Source organism: Arvicola amphibius, chromosome 7, assembly GCF_903992535.2.
Source record: "Arvicola amphibius chromosome 7, mArvAmp1.2, whole genome shotgun sequence".
In the NCBI taxonomy this organism is placed as follows: Eukaryota; Metazoa; Chordata; class Mammalia; order Rodentia; family Cricetidae; genus Arvicola; species Arvicola amphibius.
The window spans coordinates 79,246,527-79,269,434 of record NC_052053.1 but is presented as its reverse complement, the minus strand read 5'-3'; the positions used below and the strand labels follow the sequence as shown (position 1 = coordinate 79,269,434).

Sequence of the window (22,908 nt, the reverse complement as noted above, 5' to 3'; positions counted from 1 at the left end):
TACAGACAACAATAAATTATGAAATGAAAACTAGGCAAACAAGTAAAATTCCTAAAAGTACTGCTGTATAAAGAAAAGTAGTGTGTAACACATGAAGTGAGTTATCTGTTTCAGATGACTGATTTTCAGTGTAAGCCAAAGCCAACACTACACAGAGCAGACAAAACTCAGAGAGCACCAGGCAGATTAACCTGAGACCAGTATTCCAGGCAACCAGGCATGCTGCAAAGAAAGGTTAAAATCCTGGAAAGGAGAAATTCTAAATTTTGATAAAGTTTGACCAAAGATCTGGCTAATCCCTGAACCAAAACTCAAGAGCTGCCCCCAATGCAGCATTTGTAGTCCAAGTTCAACCAAGTTTCCACTCTGGAGGGAGACAGGAGGGTAGAAAAGGGAAACAGGATTGTCAAATCAATATAGCCAAATCTAGAGTCTCCGCAATATCATTAAATATTCAGAATATAAACAAAAATTAGTCTACATAAAAAGTAACTGAAACATGTGACCTATTTTCAAAGGAAAAGGAATAGACAGAACCTAAATCTAGATGGATGACTTAGATACTGAAATTAACACAAATACACCACTATAACTAGCAAAAGACATAAAAAAATACTTCTACAATAATATAATAGTTACAAATTACAAGTGGCAAAATAAATATACAATAATAAAAATACAATAAGAGCCAAATACAAATCTTAATACACAATGCCTAAAATAAAATATTCAGAAAATAAACAAAAGCAGAATGAGGATGACAAATGAGAAAGATCATGAACTTGAAATGGGCCAATTATTCTCAAACTAAAGAAAAGTTATTGTGGAAAAGAATGAGTATCAGAGACCCACAGAACAATATCAAAAAGTCAGACTATGTAAAATCAGAATCCCAAAACAGAAAGAAGAAGAAAAAACAGAAAAACATATGGACAAGTATTATATTTCTTGACATGGGTTTTACATGTCTCTGTCAATATTCAATAAATAGCATATTTGAAACTCAGCAAGTACACACAAAATTCAAAAGTATATTTTGGGGTTGTTTATTTGTTTTTTGTTTTCGTTTGGTTTTGTTTTTGTTTTTTGATACAGGGTTTCTCTGTAGCTTTGGAGCCTGTCCTGGAACTAGCTCTTGTAGACCAGGCTGGCCTTGAGCTCTGCCTGCCTCTGCCTCCCGGGTGCTGGGATTAAAGGCATGCACCACCCAGCCATTCAAAAGCATTTTAAGAAAGTACATTGTACATAAGATTTATGCTAAAATTCTAAATAGGTCACTAAACTTCAGTAAATGATATGTCTAAGTACATAGAAGACGTATATTGATGACTTCAATGTATTTTAAAATGTTTCACACATTCCTTGTCAAAAGAGAGGGTTAATATTGAATAGAAGGATGGAATTATATAGATTAATGATAAAAATTGTATAGTAAAATGCTAAGGGGACAATTTGAGTTTTAGATATAGAGGTATTACTGTTAAATTCTTTTGAGTCCTTTATATGCTTGAAATTTTTCTAATAAAATTTTGTAGGGAAAAGCCACTGTGACTGACAATATTTCAATGGACTGATACAAATTTTTTAAATATTCAATGGTTTAATACAAATTATTTTTTAAATAAGAGTTGTATGTCCTTACTAACTAACCTAATTAATCTTTAATTAATCTGAGTCAGATTTCAGTCAATGAATCTACCTTATTCATGTATCTATTCAGTTTGGGAATCAAACCTGAAGAGGAAAGAAGGGAGTAAGGAAGGGAGGAGAAGAAAAGCAGAATGGGAAGGAGAAGGAAAGAGAGATAACCGGGAGGAAGATTGCTTGTTCCCTGTGTCTTATTGTACCAAATTTTAGAAAATAGTAACTATTTCTGTTTCATTCTTTAATGATTGAATTCGTTTACTTTTTTTTCTAGGTGCATAAAGAAGAAAATGCCTATATTTTTTAAACTCAAACTGGAGGAGCAAGAGATATGGTTCAACAGTTAAAAGAACTTGTTACTCTTCTAGAGGACTCAAGTTTAATGTCCAGCACCCACACTGGGCAGCTCACAACCACTTGTAACTAGAGCTCCATGACATCCAATACTCTCTCCTGGCCTCCACAGGCATCAAAAACATGTAGTATACATAGACATAAATACATACACATATAAGTAAAAATATATTATTTTTAAGCCAAGCTACATATAAATGTGCCATGCTATTTGTATCAGTTTCTACAGTGGGACATTTCAAAATTACTGTTCATTAAGCTGTTCTACAGAAAAGAACTTATAAAACTCAAAATATAAGTATTTGTATAAATTTTGCATGAAAGATATAAAAAGCAAAATAACACCATTAACAGTATTTAAATGGTCCATGTTGATTTTTAAATCATGTGATTTTATTGCTTACCTTCTAATTCATCCAGATGAGAGGGAGTTCCTTGTATCCTGGGCTGAATATAAGATAATTTAAACCTGGGCACCACAAATGGTACTTCTTTGCCATCACATGGTAATTTGGAAAGCAAATAATCCTCACTACAGCCAACTTGGGGCTTTACTGAAACAGAAGCCAGTGGAGGTGTACAGATGGTGTTTTGGCTATTTGAGACTGATGCTTTAAAGTCCCTTTCCACAGAAACTGCATTCAAAGGAAGAAAAAGATCAGAAGTAAGTCACAATTATGCATATAGATTACATGTAATAATCTAAACCCACAATGGTTAGTATTTTTTAAAATCACTATTATTTTTATTTTCACTTTATTTTGTTATTTTGTTTTGAGATAAGAGCTTACTATATAATTCTAGCTAATCTGGAACTTGCTATGTAAACCATACTTTCCTGGAATTCACAGAGCTCTGCTCGTTTCTGCTACTTGCTCTGCCTCTAGAATACTAGGGCTAACTGTGTGTGACAGCACACCGGGCCTTTTTAAAATAATTTTAGAAAAAACATTCTGATATAAGCTACTTTTGATCGAACAAGCAGTTCTGGAATCTACATTAATTTTGGTGAACAAAGATTTGATCAATTAATATGTTACTGCCAAAGCACATTATCCTATTAGCATAGGAAAAGCAGTTTTTAAGAGTCATTTTCATAAGAGCTCATTGATGGAAAGCAAGTTTATTTCACAATTTAATGAATAACGTCTTCAAATAAAAACCTAGTCAGTTTAAAATGTTATAAACAAAGCAATTTTTGTTGTTAATGCTATGGGCAAACCTGAGTCTCAAATACATAAGTCAATTCTGAGAAGAAGCCAAAAGTCTTCAAGTTTACAAAACTCTCCAACAAATCACTAAATAAAATATATACTGACTAGATATTTATTATATTAGCAATTCACCCTACCTGAACATCTACAGAGCACTTTATCTATTCTCTAAAATAGTATACACATAACTGTATAACCTAAGATAGGGTGGAAAAGGACAGCTGATCTTTATGTATAGTTAATATCATCTGTAGAATGAATAAAAGCACAACTACTATAGTATAGGAATTTATGGAAAGATTTAATGTAAAACAGAAACTTTTTGCTATAGACTGGATACGGTTTAAGTGTATCCCCCATGAGTTGACATTTAATCCCGAAGGTAAGGGTTTTAAATACACAATCCACATAGTAAGGAAAGTAAAACTATCTATGGAAACTTAAACTAAATCATGTATTTAGATATGGGGCCTTCAGGAGGGTAGAGAATCCATGGTTGATTTCTGGTGGCTTTATACGAGACTCAGAGAGATCAAGTTATATGTGTTCATTCCCTGCTTTCCTATCAAGTGATACTCTGTACTGCCTTAGGATACTACCAGCAAGAAAACCATCATCACCTTTGACCTTCAGAATTGAGGGCCAAAATAAACCTCTTATCCAGTTTGTAATAAGCAGAGGTACTATGTTATTGATGTCAAAAAACAGACTAATAAAATGTCATATCCAAATATATACTAAGAAGTTCTACCCTACAAGAAATAAAATAACCAGAAAGTAAAATTATAATCTTAACCCTGAAGAGATAAGAAACGATACAATATAAAAGGAATTTTATAAGGCCGGGTGGTGGTGGCGCATGCCTTTAATCCCAGCACTCGGGAGGCAGAGGCAGGTGGATCTCTGTGAGTTCGAGACCAGCCTGGTCTACAAGAGCTAGTTCCAGAACAGGCTCTAAAAAGCTGCAAAGAAACCCTGTCTCGAAAAAACCAAAAAAAAAAAAAAAAAAAAAAAAAAAAAGGAATTTTATAAAACAATACAATAAAAAAGCTAGTCTAGGAATCTTTCATAAATGTGAATCTTGATAAGGTTTTGAGTTTCTTCTTCAGTGATCATCTTATATGGGTTTCTACTGCTGTGATAAGACATCATGACCAAAGTCAACTTAGGGAAGAAATGGTTTATATTTCAGCTAATAGCTTGTAGCCCATCATCTAGGGAACTCAGGGCAGGAACTTGAGAGAGAAACTACAGCAGAAGCCAAGGACCACGTGAGCTGCCCCACACAAACACATCAATAATCAATCAAGAAAATGTACTACAGGTTTGTCTACAGGAAAATCTGGTGGGGGGAATTTCTCAGTTGAGGGTCCCTCTTCCCAAATGACTCTAGCTTTTGTCAAGTTGGGACATAAAACTGGCCAGCACAGTGACCATTCATTCACAAGATATTTTTAATGGAACTGAACATAAAGTGGAAGTTTCTTTAAATGCATCAATGCATTTATCAGAGTTTACTGTTTTCCAAGCACACTTCTCTCCTTACATTCACCTGCTTATGTCCAACTCATAGATTTTTGTACTTCCTTCTTCCCACCAGCTTGGCAAATCCTATTCAGATTCCCACAGCAAGTAACACTCCTTATAGTGATGTCCAGGGTTGTCTCATGGTTTGAATTAGTCTCTCCACTATAATTCAGGGTCCCTACGAGTTCTGAAGCAACAACCTAGTCTGCCTTCCCATCAAAGTCAGAAAACATTCCTAATTTACTCATGCATTATTAAATGCCAAAGAAGACCCCAAGCAAGTGTTTACCAAAATCAAAATAATACTCACACTTCTGCTTTTCTGTTTCACCATAGAAACATCCTCTACAGCAACTCTTTATACATTCTGCGGCCATTACACTCAATTTCTAAGAATCAGAAAACTTCCAATATCAACCTGCTGGTAAAAGAGAAAGCATGGAATTTCATTGTGACTGTCACAGATTATCAATAACAAGTCATACTATCTGTCTTTCTAATGCATAATGAGGGCTCTGAAAAAAAATATAAGAGGAAGATAAATTTTTACTCGTCTATATGATTTTATATAACTTAGGATCTTTATAACTTTTATCTGGACAACATACTTAAAATTATTACATAAAAATTTCATTGTTACCATTTGAGAAAGAAAAATGCCCTTTTCAATATTATCTTAAATCTGATATATTTAGGTTTATATTCAAGTAAAACTTAAAAGAAGATATGACTGTCATAAAAGTATGACAGAAAAATTTCACTTCCTCTACATCAATTATTTTGATAATCCAAATCCTTTGTAATTGCAACCTAATAAGCAAATCACTATAAACATTGTAAGTTATCTTAATCCTTAAAATTAAACTAACAGAAAAATATAACTTAACTATTGTATCATCCACACACACACAGATAGGAGAAAGGGCAAGCACACAAATAAGACATACTGCAAATGGATTATGTATTATATTTGTCAGGAACATGGTACAAGACAGCTTTCTGCCCAATTTTCTACCCTGATTATCAATGTGCTTGTCCAAAAGGACTCTCTTCACTTACACCTACTTAAATTCTATACATTTTTGTGGGAAATTTAAACACAAAGAGAACCTACAATAACAAAGTCACCAAAATTAAACTAGTTTCAGCTCATAGCAAATCTTATTTCATCTTACCTCTCACTTGTTCTATACTTTTGGCTTACTTTGAAATAAATGCCAATCATATAATTTAATCTAAAATACTTAAACAGTATGCACTAAAAGATGTGATAGGGGCCTCAGAAGTTAATTTTTGAGAGGCTCTCACTAGCTGAAGTATTAAAACAAACTATCTGAAATGGATTATAACATAACATTTCTAAAAGGTATTTTTTAAAAATATAATTGTAATAACATTATCATATACAAAAATTTAACATTAGCAACATGAAAAAGTTTAATAAACTTTTTATTTAGTTTCACCTATGTTAAGAGTCATTTTGTTGAATTTAAGATAATATTTAGATTGTTGTACCTTTTGCTATTAGAATTAGTACCACTAGTTACGTGTACATATGTTACTCAGATATTTCTTAGTATGTATCTGTAAGCTTTAGGACTACTGGGTCAAAAATTAATATGTGTATTCTGCTTGTAGTGCTAAAATTTCTCTGAACCACTACTGTTTCATATTCACAACAGAGCATATAAAATCACATTTGTCACCAGCAAGTGCTCTTCAAATGCTGCAGTTTTGTCAGTGTGATAAAAGAAATGATTGGCCTCTGTTGTCTTAAGTTGTATCTCCTTATTAAAAATGCTATTTGTAAGGACTGGAGAGATGATGGCTCCGTGGTTACGAACATGGCTGCTCTTCCAGAGGACTGGCATTCAATTCCCAGTACCCACATGGCAGTTAACAACAGTCTGTAACTCCAAACAACCTCTTCTGGCCTCTGCTGGTACTTCACTCATGTGGTACACCTACCTGTTATGCAGGCAAAACACATAAAATAAAAATAACTTAATCCTTAAAATATGATGTTGGGCATCGTTTAACACATAAGACTAATTACAGTTATTTCTATGAATTATCTGTGTTCATAAACTCTCATTTATCTAGTTTAGAACTTTTTATGTATCTCAGAGATTAGCTCATCTCTAACATATAAGTGAGAAATGTTCTTTTAACCTGTCATTTGCTTCTTGCTTTGATTGTGGTTATGTAAAAGTGTTTGTATAACCTTGGGATGTAGCTCAGTGACAGAGCACTTGCCTAGCAGGTGAGAAGTCCTAGATGCGATCCCCAGCACCAAACACCAAATTGCATATATATCTATACACACAAAGATACGACACATATATACAGATTGAGTATCTGTTGTCTAAAATTCTTGCCTCAGAAGTGTTACAGATTTTGTATTTTGCAATATTTACACATATATAATAGGATATCTAGGGAAGAAACCAGATATAAGTATGAAATTTATTTTTTCATATTATATATCCAAAAGTAATTTTGTTTTTGATGTGAAATTTTCTACTTATAGCATTATATTAGAACTGAAGTTTCAGATTCTGAAGCACTTTGGATATATAAACATATGATCATATATATACCTATATATGTAATTATGTCTATGATTTTTATTTTTCAGCTAGACTAAGTCATAGCAAAATTTCTCCATATCTAGGTTATAAATAATTTTCAATCTTTTCAAGTTTTTTTGTTTGTTTGTAGCTTTGGCTGTCCTGAAACACACTATATAAACCAGGCTGGCCTCGAACTCACAGATCTCTGCTTGCCTCTGCTTCCCAAGTGCTGGGATTGAAGGTGTGCATTACTCCCACTTGGCTTCTTCAAGCTATTTTAATTAGTATGTTATTTTTTATATGATCATCCTGGTGCATGGTATGAAAAATGTATTCAAACCTATCTTACCCTACTACCACAAACACCACATACTCAAAATTCCATCAGCTCACTTCAGCTGCACATATATTAAAACTAGAGTGATATGGGGATTAGCAAGGCCCTTATGTAGACATAACTTGTAAACTGGTGAAATATTCCGTATTTTACCGCTATGCTTGGAACTCACACACAAAATAATAAATTGATAAATGAAATACAAATTTCTTTAAAAAATCTTATTTTCTCCACCACTGTTAGGATATTCCCTTTATTAAAATATATTTTCATGTATAATTGGGTGTGTTTCTGTATTTTCTATTCTCTCCCATTGGTCAATGTATTCCTGTATCAATGCCATGTGATTTTAGTTTTAAGGATTAAAATGTATAGCAGGGCCATTCATACTTACTGCTCTTCATTTTCAGTTTTGTTTTTGTTTTTTAAGCTACTCATGCTTGTCTGATCTTACCAATAAACTCTGCGGTCTGGTCTAGTTCCAAGTGAAAAAAAAAATCTGATGATACTTTCATTGAGAATACAATAAACTTCTATTTTATAAAACTGACATCTTTAAGGATATGTATTTGTAATTGCTTACTTGATTATTTTAAATTCATGTTTTGACAACTATAATAGCAAAGAATTTAACATTTGTCCAAGATAAAAAGTGGCCAATAAATATGAAAAAGAGATCAACCTCAATGACTATAAGAGAAATGCAAATAAAATTATAATAAAACATCACTTTATAAACAGTAATTGAAAACACAATTAACACTGGAGCCATCACACATTGCTGGTAAAAATGTAAAATAGTGTAGATACATTGTTAAAAATACCATGGTATTCCCCCAAAAACGTAACTAAAAGTTATCATATGACCTAGGAATTCCATTTCTGGTTTAATATACCTATGAAAATGGAAACCATATTTTCATGCAAAAAAAACTTAAACACAATGTTCATATTGGTCTTACTCAGAAGAGTAAACAAATAGAAACAGTCAACCATTCACCAGTAAAAAGACAAAATGAAACATATATTTGTCTATGCAATGGGTATTATTTAACAACAAACAAGAATAAAGTACCAATTCATGCTATACCATGGATAAACCTTGGAAACAATATGCTAAGTAAAAGAAAAGTAAAATATCATATTATATGATTCTATTCATAGGCAAATCCAAACACAAAATAAATTAGCATTGCCAGAAGCTAGAGGAGAGAAAATAGGAAGTTACCACAATACAAATGGATTCAAGTTTCCTTTTAGGGTGGTGGTTCTCCACCTGTGGGTCATAACTCACATATCATATCTTGCATATTAGATATTTATATTATAATTCATAATAGTACAAAATTTACAGTTATGAAGTAGCAACTAATATAATTTTGTTGTTAGGGGCCACCACAACATGAGGAACTGTGTTAAAAGGATCATAGCATTAGGAAGGTTGAGAGCCACTGCTTTGGGGAACCACAAGATTGTTCCTGAATGGTGTACTTGAACAGGATAAATAATTAAAAATAGATCCTTTTAGCCGGGTGGTAGTGGAGCATGCCTTTAATTCCAGCACTCCGGAGGCAGAGGCAGGCGGATCTCTGAGTTTGAGACCAGCCTGGTCTACAAGAGCTAGTTCCGGGACAGGCTCTAAAGCTACAGAGAAACCCTGTCTCGAAAAACAAAAACAAAAACAAAAACAAACAAACAAAATAGATCCTCCTTAAGTTTATTAAGTATAACCATTTCCCACACTCCCACAGCCCACCCACCCCACTTAGTTTGCGTGATGGTTACATCCTGCCAAGGACAGGCCTTTCTCCCCCTTCTATTTTAGTTAGCATCAAGGCAACTTTCCTCACAGTGTTCTTTGTTTTGTTTCTTTGAAGATGGCAGAGTAATTTTTCACTCCTTTCTCAACAAATCATCCCTTTGGGAACTTAGAATTAGGGAAAGAAGTTCTCCTTAGTTTATCTTCAACGTGCTCTGGTTGGACGCCAAGTGTCCTCCACACTACAAATACTTCACAGCCATCAAACTTCCCTAGTTAAGCAAATGTCCTTCAAGCAAACAGAACTTCAGAGCTCCTGACTCTCATATTTCCACCATTCTCTTAGCTTTTTGACATTCTAATTCCCATTTGTTACGATTCTTTAGTTGCTTTCAGCATGATATTTGTTCCATATACTGCAACTTACTATGTTTCCAAAGTAAACTCCCATATTTACTTTTTAACGTAAAAATAGCCTTGGTGAAATAGGACAAGATTTACAGTCAATATGCTTGACATTAGAGTATTGTTAGGTTTGTTTTGTTGTTTTGTTTTGTTACCTAAGGTGATTATAGTACTTGTTTTAAAATAAAGCAATATATTATAAAAAGTAAAAGTTTACTTCCAAAAGGGAAAAGGAAAAACAGAACAATTTTAGAAGTCTAGTTTTACAAGAAAGATGGCATAATGTCAACTACAACTAAAGCAAGACTATAAAGTAAGGATACATAAACAGTTCAAGAAACAATAACTTCAAAACACACTCACAAATATACAGAAATTTGACAGTTTTTAATGGCAAAAGTAAAAAATAAAATAAAGGGTGGCAATGTACACTAAACATCCATCAACATAATTATGGGTAAACAGTGGAAAAGTCATATAATAGAATGAAATACAGCAATAAAAAGCAAATGATCTATAGTATATGAACACGGAAAAATATCACAAAATAAAGTGTTGAAGTCATAGAGCAGGATGTGGTGGTAGATACCTATAATCGCTTTACTTGGAAAGGCTGAGACAGGAGAATGGCAAGTTTGAGGCCAATCTGAGCTACACAATGACACCTTATATAAAAAAATAAGTCACAAATCATACAGGATAATTTATTTTATATTTTACTTTGAAACAGACAAAACTTAACAATACAATTTTTAGAAACATAGGCATGTAATAAAATTATAAAGCAAATCAAGAAAAGGAAAAATATACAATGCACAGGACAATTTTAAATATATTATGTCTTATTTCTTAAGTATATGAGTATCTCTATTCTTTAAATCTAAGATGTATTTAATGCCATTTTGCATGTTAAATAGCTTCTCAGTTATATATTCAAAATACAATATAAAAATGAAGAAAATTAAAAGTATTCACAATCTTATTACCCTGACATAACTATAATATTCAAAGAAAGCAACTATATCTAAATGCTGTCATTTCTTCCTCTTTTATTTACTTTCTCACTTTATCAATGTACAACTGTCCTGAAATAAACTACACATTTTTAAAATTTACAGTTAAATAATTCATGTATGAATATTTTGGAAAAATTATTATTACAATCCAGTAAATTAATACACCCAACATTCCTAAAGGTTACCCAATGCCCCCTTTAATCCATCCCACTTTCTTTCATTATAACAATTTAGTGTGTTTTCTGTAATGTTTACATTTTCTGTTTTACATTTTGTTGGGTAACGGCATACAGTTTATGCATGCTTCACCTTATTATATACTGCCAAAAGGTTTTTAAAATGATTACGTCAAATTAAATCCCACCAACACAACTATCAGAGATTCATATATAATACTTGGTCATCAGACTTTCCTTTTGAACCGTCCTCTCCATCTTCCTAAGTAATATATTCATTAAAGTACTAGTCTGAACTTCAGAATAACAACAATGGAGATCAAAGTGAAACCCATTATACAGAAATTTTAATCCAAGAGCATTTTCCTTTAAACGCATATTAAACCTAAAGCATTAACCAGCAATTGTAATTTAGTAAAAAACATCTGATTTCCACATAAGATATCTACAAGAATCATTAGGCCATACCTAAAGAAGTCAAATAACTTAAAAGCAAGTTTGGAGTACCAAAGTACTCCAAATACGCACCTGAAATACAGTTTGACACAGTTCATATTTGTAGCTTAGATACTGCTAGCAACTGCAGAACCCAATAAATAAAACTTAGTACTAAAATAGTATTCACAATTTATAAATAGTGCTATTATTCATTATGAGCAGCTACTTGTTCCGAGTTTTCAGTTTGAGAGAGGACAATGAATTTTTGCAAAAAGCTATTCTATGATCTTCACATTCTTTCCAACTCCAAAATAGGATCCCTCTAATGACCACCTGCTGTCACTCTGCCTAACCTTTCTCAAAATATAAATTCTATGCGCAATATTTTTACTTCTTTATCCTCTATTCACAACTCGAACTCATTCCAGTTTGGCTTCTGCCTTTTTTTTTTTTTTTTTTTTTGCTTCTGCCCTATCTTACTACGATTAGGTAGGTTTGCTGAAGGCAAAGACCCCTCTCCCTTGGCTACCGAAGTCAAAAGGCACTTTATTTCCTGATCCGTTTGATTCATGTCGCTTGAAGTCTTCTTTGAAACTCTCCTGACAGTAAGTATCACTGTCTCCTAGAATTTCTCATTTTTTCTCAAGACTCTTCGGTCTCCTTGACTGTCTCTAAACTCAAGTATTCATTATTCCCATAGCCTTCCTCTCTTCTAATTTTGTGCTTACTCGAATGATCTGTACCCTTACACGGCTTCTGAGTGTGGTTTCAAATATAACCAGTACCAATAAATCTTAGTGCCAACAGACAACATGCCAAATGTCCTAAGAGCTTTCAAATTAGTTTTCTCTCAACCTGCGTTTATTTCTTCATCGACAAGTTCTATTCAGGAATCGCTATAACTCAAACGAAGCAAAATTAAAGACCTATTTAAATTTTCGTGAAGGATAAAAAAATATTTTGTTTCCTAGTTATATGGGCAAAATGTTCATTAGCAACGCCTACACAAAAAAATTACAAAGGAGATGATAAAAACAAATCTATAACCTCAGAGGCAAATATTATTAATAGTCCCGTCTAGAAATTGTTTTAAGAAAGTTAAATATTAGACAGGTAGGAAAAACCAGTTGTAGATTCTGTTACAGTAAAAGGAAAAACACAATTCTATTGACTGCCTACCTGCAATGAGAATCAAAATATTTGAATTACAAAAGCAAAAACATTTTACGTGATTCCTTTAAAGACGAGGTTTGGCTTGGCATGTATCCCACAACTTAACTACTCTATCTCCCTATATTAAAGGAAAGTCCTGAAAGAGAAAACAGAACATCACGGAAGAGGTAGAAATCCTATTGCGGTGTGCTAAACACAGGAAAATGACATGTTTACCCCCTTTCCCCCTTTCCTGGAGTCTCAGAAGTTCTGCAGCTGAACTCTAGACGGCTCGCCTCGCTCGCCTCTCCCGGGAGAGCACCTGCGGCTCGCGAGCCAGCGCGGGCCGGGGCAGGCTTGGGGCCGCACGCCGGGGTCCCGCGTCTGCGCAGAGACCGCCGGCCAACGCCGGGCCGCCGGGCCTTGCGCCCCGCCGCCCTCAGGCCACCACGACCCTCGACAGAAAGAAAGCTCAAGACTCGGAGACGGAAACCCGTCGGGAGGGAGAAGCGCACCTGAGCCGCCGCAGCTCCCCGCCGAAGTCTTGCGCTCTCCCGGACGTCTTCTCCCGCGGCTCTCGAGGCGTGGGCGCCCTCGCTGCACCCAGCGCCAAGCGGGATCCTCCACTCCTGCGGGCGGGACACCTGTAACTGACGCCGGCGCTCTGCCTCCGCGGAGCTCAGCTCCGCCCAGCACCTCCGAGGCCCCGCCCTCGCCCCACCCCCTCACGCCCCACCCTTCAGGTGCCCCGCCCCCTCACCTGAACGTCCCCCCCCCCCCTCTCCTCCCCCAGGACAGCCCAGCCCCTTCTAGAGGGAGCCCCGCCCCGCTCTGCAGTTACTGCGCTCGCTCTCTGCTCTCTCTCTCTCTCTCTCTCTCTCTCTCTCTCTCTCTCTCCTCTCTCTCTCTCTCTCTCCTCTCTTTCTCTCTCTCTCTCTCCTCTCTCTCTCTCTCTCTCCTCTCTCTCTCTCTCCTCTCTCTCTCCTCTCTCTCTCCTCTCTCTCTCTCTCTCTCTCTCTCTCTCTCTCTCTCTCTCTCTCTCTCTCTCTCCTCCTCTTTCTCCTCTCTCGCTGAGTGAGGACAAGAGGGAAAGCTGTTGGTCTGATGAACTCTTGAATACAGAGAGTCTTTTCTTGCTAGCGGTGTTTCTGTACCCTTTTGTTTAAAAGGGCAAAGTTGTGGTTTTTATGACTTTTAATGTTTTATAAAAAGTTTAATTATAAGCTGAATAAAATGTTTCAGTGGCTCTCTTACAGAGGGCCGGGGTTTGAGTCCAGCACCCCAGTGGCAGCTCACAGCCATCTGTAGCTCCAGTTCCAGGGGATCCAGCACCCTCTCTGGCCTCTGCAAGCAGATATGGGTGTATGCTGCAAGACACTCGTACATATAAAACAACAAAAGAAGCTAAGTCTGCTTATATAAAATCTTCCAGATTCAGTTCACGTCTCATCATTTTTGCCCCTTTGTATGTATCTTCTACTGCTTTGACCTGTCGTTTACCATATTAATACTAATATCAGTATTAATATTAAATGTGTCCACTACAACACCATATATCCCCCAATTTTATGGAGGAATCCCCTCCAACTTTGTCAGAGTTGGCTGGCCCTTTCCTTTTATACCTCCTATGGTATCTCAATGCTGGCTGGGGCAATTATCACATAAATTTACGAATTTGTAATGAGGCTTCCAGATTACTAAAAAGTAAAGATTATACTTATATTTTTCAAAGTGAGTCCTGTGACCTTCATGGCCCTGGAGGTGCTGGCCCAGGAGAGGTTGAACTGACCCAAGAGCAGTGTAATTGAAGAAAATAGACAGCTCAGTTGCTTACCTTGATATTCACAGGGCACAGAGCATTGGAACAACCTAAGAACCATATTTTTTTCTTTTGCTAATCCTACATTTTCCAAATTTAATCACAGAACTCTCTTCTTGAAAAATATGTGTTACCATCCTTGGACCTAAGTGTTTTGCCCCACCCACTTTGCTAAACACTGTTAGAGAATACTATAGTGCTCACCTTCAATATTTACACCAATGTGCAGGGCTGCAGTGTTACCTAGAGCTTCGGAGAGTTGTCTTATCTAGTCCTGGTAACTGTGTTATAGTATTACCCAGAGGTTAGAGAGTCGTCTTATCTAGTCCTGGTAACTGTGTTGCAGTGTTACTCAGAGCTTAGAAGAGTCGTCTTATCTAGCCCTGGTAACCAGAGCTTCGGAGAGCCATCTTATCTAGCCCTGGTAACCAGAGCTTCGGAGAGCTGTCTTATCTAGCCCTGGTAACCAGAGGTTAGAGAGCCGTCTTATCTAGTCCTGGTAACAGGTCTGCAGCTGTAGTGTTTTCATTTTACAGAGAAAATGACAGGTCAACCAGTGACTAATTGCTCAAGTATAGACTGATGTGGAAGAGTCTTCTGTTTGTGTTGATTTCATTGGTTAATAAAGAAACTGCCTTGGCCCATTTGATAGGCCAGCCCTTAGGTGGGTGGAGTAGACAGAACAGGATGCTGGGAGTGAGGCAGATGCCTCAGGCAATCGCCATGCCCCTCCTCTCTGAGAGAGATGCCATGGAGCCAGCGGCCAGGTCATACATGCTGAATCTTTCTACACACATTACTAAATATGGGTTAAAGCAAGATGTGAGAATTAGCTAATAAGAGGCTGAAACTAATGGTCCAGGCAGTGTTTAAATGAATACAGTTTGTGTGTTGTTATTTCGGGGCATAAGCTAGCCAGGTGGCCGAGAGCCTGGCAGCGGGAAGTAGCCCACAGGCCTCACTACAATAGACAGTTAATCTGGACTTTGGACTTGAAGGCTATTTAATACATGTGTATGTACATGAGTATATACTTATTCTGTGTATTATTTTAATCCTCAAATAGAGTACATCCCTAGTTAGAAACTTCTAGATCCATGTGACAGCTGTGACTTCAGGATACAAATGTGTCATTCACATCTACTGAGTGCATGCATGAATGCTCAACAGCTGAATGAATAGCTGGTCCCCCGACTGAACAATTTTAACATCTTCAATAATGCAAAAACTTGTTCCTCGTTGTTTATTTGTTTGTGGGGGGGCTGTTTTGTTGTTGTTGTTGTTTACCATAGTCCATCTGAAAACATTCTCAGAAACATCTATTCCGTGAATAAATAGAATTCTTACAAAATAAAGTCACTTCCCTTCTTTTATTTCAAAAGGGACTCTTCGCTTTTCCACCCTCAAAGGCAAGATTGTGTGGAGATGGAGGTTATGAAACCTTTGGATGGTCTCCTGTGTTTAGGCTCTTCCTGTGAAAGGGTTGTTATTATAACTCCGAGCAGGCATTTTACTTGCTTCTTTAATATGACCGGTCATTTATTTGAGGCAGACCTTTGGGTGAAAAATAGATTTGGAGAGATGCAGATGGCACAGTTTTTGTTTGGATTTTATGTGACAATGGTTTCATTCATCAGAGGCTCGCCTCGTCATGGCTGTCCCTAATCTCTACTCGTTCTCTTCTCATCGAATGCAGTTGGTAAGTGCTTCATGACTCAGTCCAGGCCTAAACCTACATGCTTACCCTCCACTGCCAGACATCTGACCTCCTAGAGTTCCCTAAATTGTCAGATTTGTGTACACCCTTCCCTGTGTCTCTCCTCACATGATCATTACACTCATCTGGTGAGGGAACCCCTATAATGTCCATCTCTGACTGAATCATGTGGTCTTTTTCCACGTTGCCATGACAGTTCACCCACTTACCTATCATGGCACCCACAAAATATTAGTAACCATTGACTTCTTTTTCTCTCTTCCCACGAAACTCATCCTAGAGGAACTATCACTTGGCAGAAATTATGAACTGTACTCTTTCTTCTACGTAACATACCTTAGTACCTGACACACAGGAGGCACTGGAATATTTGTTGAACAACTAAAACGTATCGTCAAGAGACCATGGCCCTTGTGGGATAACCTCACAAATACAAATTGTCACATGACTATAACAGGGACAGCAGATAAATATCTTCTCCCCCTAGAATCATTTCCTTCCCATCTACCTTCTATGAAAACCACAGCACAGAAGCCTACAGACTCACCGCTTCATTTCCTTGGTGAGTGAAGATTTTTAGGTGCTTCTAACAGGCGCATCCTGCCCATTTCTGCAGTGTCGTGATTACTTACCAAATGCCAAGTTCCCCCTCCTGGGCACAAAGCTGACCTGTTCTGTCCATTCTCTTTGTATCTAGGTAACTAACACCGTGTGCCTAGTTCAATGGCATTGCAGTCAAAACCAAGTTAACCTTAACTCTGCTCTTTTTCCTGTTCCTTGGCAACCTTGCAACAATACTGAGCATGCAGACACCGACTGCATTTAGTAATATGGGCGAGGGTAAAATCCTAGACTGACTTCACGGAACTAAGCCGTTCCTACCACTCACTACATTTTAATTTGGCTATTATGTGAATGAAAAGTAAGCCTAGCTGTGTTGAGCCACTGTGTGCATGGTTTTTTTCTAGCAGCTAGCATTACTTACTCTGATTAGCATTGTCACGAATGATAATATGTAGACTACATAGAACATCAGAAGATGTATTTCCTGCTCTAGACATTGTCGAGGAAACATGAACAATGGAAATGTACCAAAGAAAGCACTAAGGTTTGTCCCAAGTATGTCAAGAAAAGTCTTTGTGGATATACAAGGCTTCCTGTTCTTTCTCAGATGGTCACATGATCATAATGCTGCCCTCTTAATCTGAACACAAGCAAAGTGTCATTACCCCAGCATCTCTGTCAGCCTCTCTCAGACTTTCTCATGCATGTTGAAATAGTTCCCTAGGTGGGCTTCGGGCTTCGGGCAAGTGTTCTGCAAAGTCAAGTATATCCTGGGGAATAAGAGCAGATAGTAATTAGAGAGCAGGCTTTAACGGGTCTTAAATGTCTTACAAAATTCTTGCATATTCCTCGGCAGGACATACAATTGAATAAATGAGGGATTACCGATGGGAACTGAGTTTCTTTTTTCTTTCTTTCTCCTGTCATCTTTCCTGAAGTCCCAGCTCACACTGAACTAATGTAACCATGGGAAAATGGATGATCACCAATGTCTCACAACGAGATCTACTTATGATGAGGCCTCCAATATCAGTGCCCTTCCAATAAAACCACCTTCCTCTCTAGTGTCACATCTCCCTCCTCCAAACCCACAGATCAGTGAAACTTTGTGGCACTATGAAGTTGGTAGCTTCACTGAAGGCCGAATTAAAAAACTACTCAGTGTTTAAGGTAAGATGCAATAGTGCTGGCAGGATCAAATTAAATATGTGATCCCAGATAAAAGAGGGATTCCTACCAGTACCACAGTCACTTTATGGGGATGAGCAGCTGGGCAAACAGGATATGAGAGCAGGGAGCAGGCCACAGGAAATGCCTCAGGATTCCAGAGCACAGGCTTCCAGCCTCCTGAGTATAGCAGAGAAAACCGTAAATGCCTACTTCAAGTAAACGCTGTGTGAATTAAAAAAAAAAAAAATCACTTAACCCAAGTCCCGTTCTCTAGTATCCATGCGGACTTGCCTAAGATGAGCCTCATTCCCCAAGACTTTTATCTTTTATCTTATGGTTGAGGTAAATTGGCTAAAACGAAGTTGGGTATGGTCATACATGCCTTTAATTCAAATACTCATGAGCCAGAGGCAGTCACATCTCTGTCAGGTCAAGGCCAGCCAGGTCTACATAGCAATTTCTATAATAGCTACATAGAGAGTCCTGTCAAAAAAAAAAAAGGAGGGAATGTCCAAAAGAGGAATTTGGCCAAATTTTGGATGGTAGAGTTGAGAGAGTTTCTAATCCCTGACAACCACCATGTTTACACAGTAGAAGACATCCACAAAGAGGCTGGCAGGGTCTAGCTGGTCCTTGATTCCAGGGTTCACTCTTCTTTCCAACTTCTGGTGCTTTTAACCACCAGAGGGCCCAGGTCTGACTGAAGAGCTTGGTGGAAGCCCCTTAGAAGTGACAGCTCCCCACCGACTTCTCCATAACTCTCCTTGAAGATACCACTCCAGCAGTTAGATGCCTCTGGTCTTCTAGATTCATTGCAAGTTCTGATCTATTAAATCCATCTGTACCAGGGCATGAGAAAGGTTTCTAGTGACTTTCTTCTAGCACTTCAGTCCCCCTTCCAGACATGGCTAATTCCTCCCACAATTCTGTAAGATATTATTCATGGGGCTGGTAAAATGGATTAGTGGATGTATTAATTAGGGATTCTATTCCCATTATGAAACACCATGACCAAAAAGCAAGTTGAGGAGGAAAGGATTTATTCGGCTTACCCTTCTACATCACCGTTCATCCCTGAAAAAAGTCAGGACAGGAACTTGAACATGGCAGGAACCTGGAGGCAGGAGCTGATTCAGAGGCCATGGAGGGGTGCTGCTTACTGGCTAGCTTCCTCTGCCCTGCTCAACCTGCTTTCTTATAGAATCTAGGACCACCAGTCCAGGGATGACACCACCCTCAATGGACTAGGCCCTTGATCACTAATTTAAAAAATGTCTTACAGCTGGATCTCATGGAGGCATTTCCTCAACTGAGGCTCCTTCCTCTCTGATGTTTCTAGCTGTGTCAAATTGACACAAAAAAAAAAACAGTCAGTACAGTGGGTGAAAGCATTTGCACTTATTCTTGACATTATTGTTAAGTTGGGAGCGTAGCTCCTAGCCCCTCGCATCCTTCCCAGCCCTCAGGCCTGAGAGTTGTATTGGTCTGGACTCCAAATCCCAGCATGCCAGGTCCTGACCCCTCCCCGGAGGGTCAGGACCACTCCCACAGGGTATTTATGTGAGCTCCCAAAGGAGAGCATTGCCCAGAGAAAGACTTAGAACCCAAACTTGAGGAGTTAGGAAGAAAATGAGTTCTTAATAGCATCAAGCCGTAATACACATGAGCCAATCCGAAGAAGGGACTCACCTGCCACAGTTGCAGACAAGTGGTATGGACCACGCTCTGGAGGAACAGTCCTAAACTTAAAACTTCTCCCCTGAAGGAGACCAGAGAATTAGCCCAGAACTTCATCCTTCACTATGTTCACACCCCTTGCAATGACTTTCAAGTTCCTTCCACTGTAAGAGTGGGATGCTTGTTCCTGCCCTGAAGACATGGATTCAGCTATGCAATTTGTTTTTCTCAAGAGAATGAAGTAGAAGTAACAGTTCTGAGCTTGAGCCTCAAGTAATTTCTGTTTTCTGGCTCTTGTGCTCCTTCTACCAGTGCTAAAAGCTTTGCCCTGGACCATCACTAGAAAAGAGAGGCCCAGCCTGGATCAACACACGTCCAGCCAATCCACAAACACATAAGAAACAATAGAGAACTGTTCTCTCATAACAGAGCAACTGGAAACTAATCTTACACTTAAATTATCCCTTGGCATTTCCTTCTACCATGACTTTTCTGTTATGAAGTAATAGACATATGCCAATATCCAGACCAATGTACCCAGAACATGCAAGTCACTAGGAAATATCTGTTGAGCCAATGGCAATTTAAGGAACTTAACTTCTCACCCTCAGTAAAATTCCATTCCATTATTTGGATTTAATATATAAAATCTATATATTCATCACAGTAGAAGAAAGATTTGAAAACAGTTCAGAAGGTAACTTTAGAACATTAGTAATTACAATTTGTGTTTAAACTCATTATCTAGAGTCATAAAATACAGAGGAATCAAGTGATACTAACTTGGAAGTATCATCTCTACAGGATAGTGCTGGAAGGTACCTATGCATATTACAAGAAAAAGTAATCATCATTCTTACACAGTTATGGATGCTATTAGCTACAACAGTGGCTGTTCTGGTAAGACATGCCCACTGGCATAATAGTGGCAAAAATGTTATATGAGTAACCAATCACTCTCAAATTGGCTATAAGGTCCACTCCACATGATGAAACCCATATCAGGCACAATTATTTGGGGTCAAGAATCTGTGACTAGGTAGGCATTGGCCCAAGGAAAGAATATGCTACCATTATTCTGCTACATGGACATACTATTAATGACTCCTAATAAGCTATTGTGTGTTAATGCATCTCTCAATCCTCATCAGAGACTCTCCTTCTTTCCATAGATGGCAATTAACACAGAGACCCACGTGGTCAACAAGCAGAGAATAAGAGACTGTATGCTATTCAGTCCTAAACGGGAAGTCTATGGAACACCCCTCCTCACAAAGCACAGGGATCTTCATGGAAGAATCTGTCGATGACTCCAAGGAAACTGTAGTTCCAGATACAATAAGCAGTTGCACATATAAACTCACAGCATACAAAGGCTCAAGCCAGACAAAATCCTAGCGTTGAGGGGATGGAGATGTGGGGCAAAGTCCCACTCCTAGCTGAGGAACTACTAGCATTGGATAGCTGTTGGGAGAGGGAGAGTCTATTTGTTTAAGGGTGTGGCCCCTGGTAGGTTGACCACAATCCAGGGAAGGCCCACACCCAGGAGTATGGGCAACACAAATTGAACTCAGTGGGTTTTGAGAGAGAAAAGGGAGAGAGAGAGGGAGAAAGAGAGAACACAGTATGAGGTTGGGTGGATAAAAGAAGCTTGAATCTGGGAGGAGTTAGGGAGAAGTGAACATGTTCAAAATATATTGAATGAAATTCTCAAAGAATTAATAAAAATATTATTTAAAAAGTTTAATTACAATCAGAAATACAATTTGAAACCTATTTGTCATTTTTGCTTTCAGCAGTTAGAACTGCCAAGTAAAAATCCTTAGGCAGTTTAGAATGCCAAGACCTTCTTCCTCTAACATGAAATCTATTCCAAGGCCATAAGGAAAATTCATGAACAAATGTGGTTGACACATTAACCAAAAATCCACAGACATTTTATTCCGACACTCGTGTGTTTAGTTTGTTCATTTAAAGTACACATTGGTTTCTCAATGAATCAGGAGAGGGGGAGGGTCATCAAAACATTCTATAATCCTGCTTTTTCCGACATTCCTTCCTCCTTCAGCATTCCCAGCTTTTCACTGGCTTCTGTTCTTCCAGCTTATAAAGCAGAACGGTGTGCTCTTTGAGGAAGCGTGGGAGGTCTGTAACCCATCTCCTATTTGATGCGGATTCCACTTACCAGAAGAAGTAAACAATGAATAGCGTTTCTAGCAGCACTGGGTAGCAGCCCCAGGAAGTGACTTCTTACAAGCTATCCTATTGCCCTATTCTGTGACAGTGCTAGGGGGAAGGGACAAGGACGAGATCTGTGAGGACTAGTGAAACATGCCCTTCCATTCCTGAAAAACATGTCCTCAGGAAGCAATTTGATGTTGACTGCAAAACACGAACTCGCTTGGCTGCACAAGCAACTCATCACCCCGTCCATCCCACAGCACATGCCTGATTAATAACAATAGCTCTTCTGGGAATAGAGTGACTACAACTCCCTTAGCAAGTGGGGCGAGGGAAGCCAAACAACACCCGTGCCAGATAAACATGCATGTGGACACGCCCATTTACAACTCTCAGAACACTGGAAAAGTCTAAGCGCTTCCATTGGAACCACCTTATATAACCGGGAATGAAGTTAAAAATGACCTCCCTTCTCCAGTTCATATTTACATATAAACATACATTGGAATGATAACAGCTGCAACATGCGAACAGTAGGCTTCTAGCTCATGGGAGTCTTGTACCCATGGCAGAAGAATTAGTGGGTTCTACTCTCTAGACTTTAGGAATAAGAAATTTTTCCAAGGTCACAAAGATTGATCAAGGAACCAAAATTTGAACCAAAGCATGTATGTGACAAAGGCCTAAGATTTTTTTTTCCCTTGCAGAGTAGTGACATACACCTATAATTCTAGTTCAGCAGGCAGAGGTAAGACAACTCTGTGAGTTAAAGGCCTGCCTTGCCTTTGTAACAAGTAAAAACCGCTTTCCCCTAAATCACAGACTTGGTTGCGAAACCATAAAGCTGTCTTTACATAAACCCAGTTCACCACCATCTCATCCATCTTCTGATCCGTGACTGTTCTAACGAGAGTTCTGTAAGAGAAATTCGTGTCTCTTTAAGGGGTATCAAGGATTTATTATGATATAAGAGGGGGAAATACATTCACAAATACAGGATATGGTAAATCCAGTTGCAGAGTCCTTGGAAAGCTGGGGACCAATCACACGTTGCTTCAGGCCACCAGACCCTGTCTTCATCACCTAAGCAAGAGCGCACGACCCCCTTCCTCTTTCCTTTTAATAGGTCACAGGGGCAGACAAGAAGCACCACCTCTGTCAGCCCAGATAGCCCAAGGTCATGAG

The 22,908-nt window shown here is 38.1% G+C and overlaps 1 protein-coding gene across 3 annotated transcripts in view; it reads right to left on the bottom strand.

Annotated features, from left to right (window-relative positions):
• The window catches only part of Tc2n (tandem C2 domains, nuclear), a 54,538-nt gene extending 41,271 nt beyond the window's left edge, over positions 1-13,267 (bottom strand). For 2 of the 3 annotated variants that reach the window (XM_038335955.1, XM_038335957.1), the window contains exons 1-3: positions 13,111-13,267; positions 5,050-5,160; positions 2,403-2,633 (exon numbers count right to left, since the gene is read on the bottom strand). In XM_038335955.1, coding sequence (XP_038191883.1) covers positions 2,403-2,633; positions 5,050-5,116 — 298 coding nt within the window. In that variant the 5' untranslated portion in view covers positions 5,117-5,160; positions 13,111-13,267. The remainder of the gene's footprint in view (positions 1-2,402; positions 2,634-5,049; positions 5,161-13,110) is intronic. The other variant, XM_038335956.1, reaches the window with a different exon arrangement.
• Between the last annotated feature and the right edge of the window lie 9,641 nt (positions 13,268-22,908).